Source organism: Taeniopygia guttata, chromosome 29 (assembly GCF_048771995.1).
Source record: "Taeniopygia guttata chromosome 29, bTaeGut7.mat, whole genome shotgun sequence".
NCBI classification, from domain to species: Eukaryota; Metazoa; Chordata; class Aves; order Passeriformes; family Estrildidae; genus Taeniopygia; species Taeniopygia guttata.
The window spans coordinates 4,309,250-4,316,249 of NC_133054.1; the positions used below are offsets into that span (position 1 = coordinate 4,309,250).

A 7,000-nucleotide genomic window follows, 5' to 3' on the forward strand; every position below is an offset into this window, starting at 1 on the left:
CTGATCTCAAACACCCCCAAAAACGGGGGGGGTGTCTGACCCCAAACACCCCCAGGCCCACACTGGAGGAACCCAGAGCCCCCCAAATCCCCAAAACAGGGAGTAGGATCAGAGACCCCCTCAGGACCCCCCAAAAATCCTGAATCCCCCCGAAAACGAGCGGGCTGGGGCAGATCCTGAGACCCCCTCAGGACACCCCCAAACCCCGAATTCCCCCCAAAAAAATCCCAAATTCCCCCAAAACCCTGAATCCCCCCAAAAATGAGTGGGCTGGGGGCAGATCCTGGGACCCCCTCAGGATCCCCCCAAAATCCCAAATCCCCCCAAAAACAGAGTGGGATCAGAGACCCTCTCAGTACCCCCAAATACACAGAGAGGCATCAGAGCACCCTAAAATTTCCCCCCAAATCCCCCAGAGACCCCCTCGGGACACCCCAAAATCCCAAATCCCCCCAAAAAACAAGCGGGTTGGGGCAGATCCTTTATTGATGCTGCTCTGGGGGTCCCGCGGCTCCGCGGGTCCTCACTGAGGGTCTTCACATGGGTTTTGGGGGGGGCCGGGGGGCAGCTCCCTGCAGAGAGAACCCCAAAATTAGGGGGGCTTGGGGGGGGGAAGCACAGACCCATGGGACCCCACCCACAAAAACCCTCCCAGGAACCCCCCACAACCCCCAGGGAGCCCCAAAAATGTGTGGGACCCCCCCAGGACCCCTCAAAACCCCCTGAGACCCCCCCCAGGACCCCTTGGGATCCCCTAAATTGTGGGGGACCCTCCCCCAAGGACCCTCTAGGACCCCCCCAGACCCCTTTGATGCCCCCAAAATCCCCCCAAATGCCCCCTGGGACCCCCTCAAGGACCCTTTAAAACCTCCCAAAATCCCCTGAGACCCCTTCTGGACCCCCCAGATCCCTCCAGGACCCCCCCAAACCTCCCCCAGGACCCTTTAGGAAGCCCAAAACCCCCTGAGACCCGTCTAGGTACCCCCAGACCCCCCCCAAAACCCCTTTGGGACCCCTCCAGGTCCCTTCTGAACACCCCTAGGAACCCCCCCAAACACCCCTGGGACCCCCAAACCCCTCAGGGACCCACCCAGACCCCTCAGGAATCCCCCCCAAACCACTCCAGGACCATTTTGAACCCCCCTGGGTACCCCCAAACCCCTCAGGGATCCCCCCAAACACACCTTGGACACCCCTAAACCCCTGAGGGACCCCCGCAAAACCCCTCGGGGACCCCCCAGACCCCTCCCAAACACCCCTGAAACCCCTCAAGGACCCCCCCACACCCGTCAGGGACACCCCCAGACCCCCCACAAGCCCCTGGGACCCCTCAATCCCCTTGGGGAACCCCCAAACCCCTTCAGGACCCTTCTGAACACCTTTGGGACCCCCCCAAACCCCTTGGGGATCACCCTAAACCCCTCAGGGATCCCCCCCCAAACCCCTCCAGGTACCTTCTGAATACCCCCAGGACCCCCCAAAACCACTCAGGGACCCCCCAAAATTCCTCGGGGTGCCATTAGACCCCTCCAGAACCTTCCCGAACACCCCTGAAACCCCTCAGGGACACCCCCAGACCCCCCACAAGCCCCTGGGACCCCTCAAACCTCTCGGGGAACCCCCCCAAACCCCTTGGGGACCCCCCAAAACCACTCAGGGACTCCCCCAAAACCCCTCGGGGCGCCATTAGACCCCTCCGGGACCTTCCCAAACACCCCTGAAACCCCTCAAGGACCCCAAAGACCCCCCTGTGACCCCCCCCAAACCCCTCAGGGACACCCCCAGACCCCTTGGGGATCCCCCTAACCCCTCAGGGACTCCCCCAAAACCCCTCGGGGTGCCTATAGACCCCTCCAGGACCCTTCTGAACACCCCTGGGACCCCCCAAACCCCTCAGGGACTCCCCCAAACCCCCCTGGGAGCCCCCTAAACCCCTCCAGGTTCCTTTTGAACACCCCTGGGACCCTCCAAACCCCACGAGGACCCCCCCAGACCCCCCCAAATCCCCCCCAGACTCACGGCGGGGCGGAAGCGGGGCGGGGGGGTCCGGTCCTTGCGGGCCTCGCGGGAGCGGTTGCGAACCACTTTGCTGTGGATGGCGCAGCTGACGCAGTAATGCAGCTTCACGTACAGCTTGGGCAGCACGTAGGCTGGGGAGGGGGAAAAAGGGGTTCAGGGACCCCAAAAATACACCCAGGGACCCCAAAAATGTAACCAGGGACCTCAAAAACCCCAAAAAACTAACCCAGGGAGAAAAAAAAAACTAAAAAACACACCCAGGGACAGCAAAAACAAACCCAGGGACCCCAAAAAACACATCGAGAGACCCCAAAAACCCTAAAAAAACACACCCAGGGACCCCAAAAACACACCCAGTAATGCAGCTTCACGTACAGCTGGGGCAGCACGTAGGCTGGGAGGGGAAAAAAGTGGTTCAGGGACCCCAAAAATGTAACCAGGGACCCCAAAAACCCTAAAAAACACCTCCAGGGATGCCAAAAATCCCAGAAAACAAACCTAGGTACCCTAAAAAACACAGCCAGGGACACCAAAAACCCCAAAAAACACAGCCAGGGACCCTCAAAAACAGAGTGGGGGTGACAGAGGCACTATTTTGGGGTGACAAAGGCACTGTTTTTTGGGGTGACAAGGACTATTTTTGGGGTGACATGGACTATTTTTTGGGGATGACATGGACTATTTTTGGGGGTGACAGGACTTTTTTGGGAGGTGACAGGGACTATTTTTGGGGGGTTAAAAGGACTATTTTTTGGGGTAACTAACTATTTTTTTGGGATGACAAGGACTACTTTTTGGGGGTGACAGGACTATTTTTTAGGGTGGGACAGGGACTGTTTTTTGGGGTGGCATGGACTATTTTTTGGGGGTGACAGAGGCATTATTTTGGGGTGACAATGGGGCTATTTTGGGGGTGATAGAAACACTGTTTTGGAGTAACATAGTGGCTATTTTTCGGGCTCGATGCTGCCAATTTAAAAAGCACAATAACAATTTTTCCAGCTGAACAGCGCGAGCTATTTGGGGTACCGACACCTCTCATTTCAAGGCCCGCCAGAGACAGATTTTGGGGTTCCCCCAGACTCACAGTCGAAGACGCTGGCCTCGGAGATGTCCCTGACTGCAGCAGCCTCCACGATGTTCCTGATGACGAATTTTTTGATGGCCTTGTCCTTGGGCACGCAGCGGGCGCAGTTGGTGCAGCGGATGGGCTGCACGTGCCCCCGGCCCTTCTTGGCACGCCCGTTGTTCCTCCTCTTCTTGGTCTGAAAGGGGGAAAAAGTGAGAGGTTGGGAGGTGGGAAAATTACGGGTTGGCACGGGGGGAATAGTGAAAGGTCAATCGGAGCGGTGTGGGGAAAATGCTGGGGGGGATTTGGTGAAGTGTGAGAAAAATAGAGAAATTTCCAGTGGGTGAGGCTAAGAAAAATTCCAAAAATTCATCTGGATCAGTGTCAGAAAAATCCCAAAAACTCACCTGGATCAGTGTCAGAAATACCTCAGAGAGATCCTGGATTAGGCTCAGAAAAATCCCAAAAACTCACCTGGATCAGGCTCATAAATGCCCCAGAGAAATCGTGGATCAGCCTCAGAAAAATCCCAAAAACCCACCTGGATCACCCCCAAAAATCCCCACAGACTCATCTAGATCAGGCTCATATAAATCCCAAAAACTCATCCGGATCAGCCCCCAAAAAAACCCCAAAAACTCACCTGTATCGGGCTCAGAAAAATCCCAAAAACTCACCAGGATTAATTACTGTGAGAAAAATCCCAAAAACTATCTGGATCAGTGTCAGAAAAATCCCAAAATCTCACCTGGATTAGGCTCAGAAATAACCCACAGAGACTCTTTATCAGGCTCAGAAAAATCCCAAAAACTCACCTGGATCAGGCTCATAAAAATCCCAAAAACTTATCTGGATCAGTGTCAGAAAAGTCCCAAAATCTCACCTGGATCAAGCTCAGAAATACCCCACAGACTCACCCGAATCAGCCCCATAAAACCCCAAAAACTCACCTGCATCAGCCTCAAAAACTCACATCGCTCTTTGTGTCCCCCAAATCCCCCTCAGCAGCCTCCACCTCCCAAATCCTCCTCAGCACCCCTCGCCCCACATAGACCCCAAATCCCTCTCTGATCGTCCCCCAAATCCCCAAAATCCCCCCCAGAATCTCCCTGGAGACCCGAAATCCCCCCCCCAGCCCCACACAGACCCCAAATCTCTCTGGAGACCCCAAATTCCCCCCAAATCCCCCTCAGCACCCCCTGCCCCACACAGACCTCAGATCCCTCTCTGATCGACCCCCAAATCTCTCTGGAGACTCCAAATCCCCCCCTGCCCAACACAGACCCCAAATCCCTTTTTGATTGCCCCCAAATCCCCCACAAAATCCCCCTCAGCATCCCCTGCCCCACACAAACCCCAAATCTCCCTGGAGACCCCAAATCCCCCTCAAATCCCCCTCAGCACCCCCAGCCCCACACTCCTCTCCGATCCCCCCCCAAACCCCTCCCCCCCCCCCCCGCCTCTCCCCCACACCCCCACAGAGGATCCCTCTGAGACCCCCGAGCCCCCCACGATCCTCCCCGGTCCCTCCCGAGCCCCCCGGAGCCCCCCGGCAGCTCCCGGCCACGCCGCGCTCACCATGGCGGCTCTGAGGGAGAACCGGAAGAGGCGCGGCCGCAGCACCGCCGCTCTTATATTGTTCCGCTTCCTCAGCTCCCTCCGCCGGGAAGCGCCGCTCCCTCCGCTTCGCTTCTCACGGGGATACCCCAGAAGAGCTCGCAGAAACTCCACCCGAGGCACCGGAGCGGGTGAGGTGGGCGGAGAGCGGCGGGGGAATTAACGGGAGCGGGGATGGGTTTAGGGACTATTTTTCCTGCGGTAGGAGGAGGGATCCGCGCCGCGCACGTGGAGAAAAGCTCCCGCGCTGTGCGTGTGACGTCATCCGCAGGGCGTGCGCGCCGCGAGGGGTGCTGGGAAATGGAGTCCGGCATGGGGCGGTGTCCCCGCCGCCATTTCTGGGGGACAACGGCGACGTGGGGGTGTCCCCAAGGCCGGGTGTCCCCAGTGTCCCCAATGTCCCCAGTGTCCCCTGTCCCTCCCTGGGTGTCCCCAAGGCCGGGTGTCCCCAATGTCCCCAGTGTCCCCTGTCCCTCCCTGGGTGTCCCCAAGGCCGGGTGTCCCCAGTGTCCCCAATGTCCCCAGTGTCCCCTCTCCCTCCCTGGGTGTCCCCAAGGCCGGGTGTCCCCAGTGTCCCCTGTCCCTCCCTGGGTGTCCCCTGTCCCTCCCTGGGTGTCCCCAGTGTCCCCAGTGTCCCATCCCCATTTCTCTGTTCCCTGTCCCCATTTCTGTCCCCATTTCTGTGTCCTTTGTCCCCATTCCCGGGTGTCCCCAATGTCCCCTGTCCCCATTTCTGTGTCCCCTGTCCCCTTTCCTGGATGTCCTCAAGTTCCTTTGTCCCCATTTCTGTCCCCTGTCCCCATTTCTGCATGTCCCCAATGTCCCAAATGTCCCCAATTCCTGTCCCCGTCCCCAGTTCTGTGTCCTTTGTCCCCATTTTTGGATGTCCTCAATGTCCCCTGTGCCCATTTCTGGATGTCCCCAGTGTCCCCATTTCTGTGTCCCCTGTCCCCATTTTTGGATGTCCCCAATATCCCCATTTCTGTGTCCTTTATCCCCATTTTTGTGTCCTTTATTCCCATTTCTGTGTTCTTTATCCCCATTTCTGTGTCCTTTATGCCCATTTTTGTGCCCTTTATCCCCATTTCTGGATGTCCCCAATGTCCCCAAGTCTGTCCCCAGTGTCCCCAAGCAGGTCCTGGAATTTTGGGGCACATTAAATTATTCCCGTTTAATTGGAAGCCGAGCCTCGGGCAGTTACAGTACAAAACTTACAGCAGATCTCGTTAACAACAAGTCATTAATTACAATATTTTACAGCTACAAAAGCTCCCGGGAAAAGGGGGGCAAAAAAAGGCTCCAAAACCTCACAAAAAAAGGGAAAAAAAGGAAAAAAAACCAAAAAACCAACGGCAAATCCATGAATTCCTCGGGATTTTTTTTGGGGGGGTTTGGGGGTATTGCACATCCTCGTTTTGTTCTTCATCTGTCGGGTTTAAAAAATAGATATTTACAGGGTAAAGCCACCTGGAGGTCATAGAAAATTCCTAAATTTCCTAAATTCTTAAATTCCTACAGTTTCGGGGGTGTGGGGGGAAAAATAGGGGGGAAAATGGGGGGAAAAGTGGAAAAAAAGGGAAATAAAATGGAAATTAAATGGGAAAGGGGGAGAAAATGGGGGGGGAAAATAATGGGGAAAAGGGAAATAAAATGGGAAAGGGGAGAAAAAAGGGGAAAAATGGAAATAAAATGGGAAAGGGGGAGAAAAATGGGGAAAAATGGAAATAAAATGGGAAAGGGGGAGAAAAAAGGGGGAAAATTGAAATAAAATGGGAAACGGAGGAAAAAAGGGGGAGAAAATAATGGAAAAAAGGGAAATAAAATGGAAAAGGGAGGAAAAAAGGGGGAGAAAAAGGGGGAAAATGAAATAAAATGGAAAAGGGGAGAAAAGAATGGTAAAAAGGGAATAAAATGGAAACGGAGGAAAAAAGAATGGAAAAAGAGGGGGAAAGGGGTAATAAAATGGAAAAGTGGAGAAAATGGGGGGGAAAAGAATGGAAATAAGGGGAATAAAATGGAAAAGGGAAGAAAAAAGGGGGGAAAAGGGAAATAAAATTGAAATGGGAAAAAAAGGGGGAAAAATAATGGAAAAAAGGGAAATAAAATGGAAAAGGGGGATAAAAAGGGGGGAGAAGAATGGAAAAAAGGGGAATAAAATGGAAAATGGGGAGAAAAAAGAGGGGGAAAAAGAATGGGAAAAAGGGGAATAAAATGGAAAAGGTGGAGAAAAAAGGGAAAAGGCGGAGAAGAAGGGGAAAAATGGAAATAAAATAGGGAAGGGGGAGGAAAAGGGGG

General features: G+C 54.6%; 1 protein-coding gene across 1 annotated transcript; it reads right to left on the reverse strand.

Annotated features, from left to right (window-relative positions):
- Positions 1 to 427: 427 nt before the first annotated feature.
- RPS26 (ribosomal protein S26) lies at positions 428 to 4,692 on the reverse strand. The gene is given in 4 exon segments (NM_001245659.1): positions 428 to 572; positions 2,020 to 2,150; positions 3,107 to 3,284; positions 4,667 to 4,692. Coding segments are annotated over 4 exon segments (348 nt in total). The 5' UTR covers positions 4,670 to 4,692; the 3' UTR covers positions 428 to 536.
- Positions 4,693 to 7,000: the final 2,308 nt, after the last annotated feature.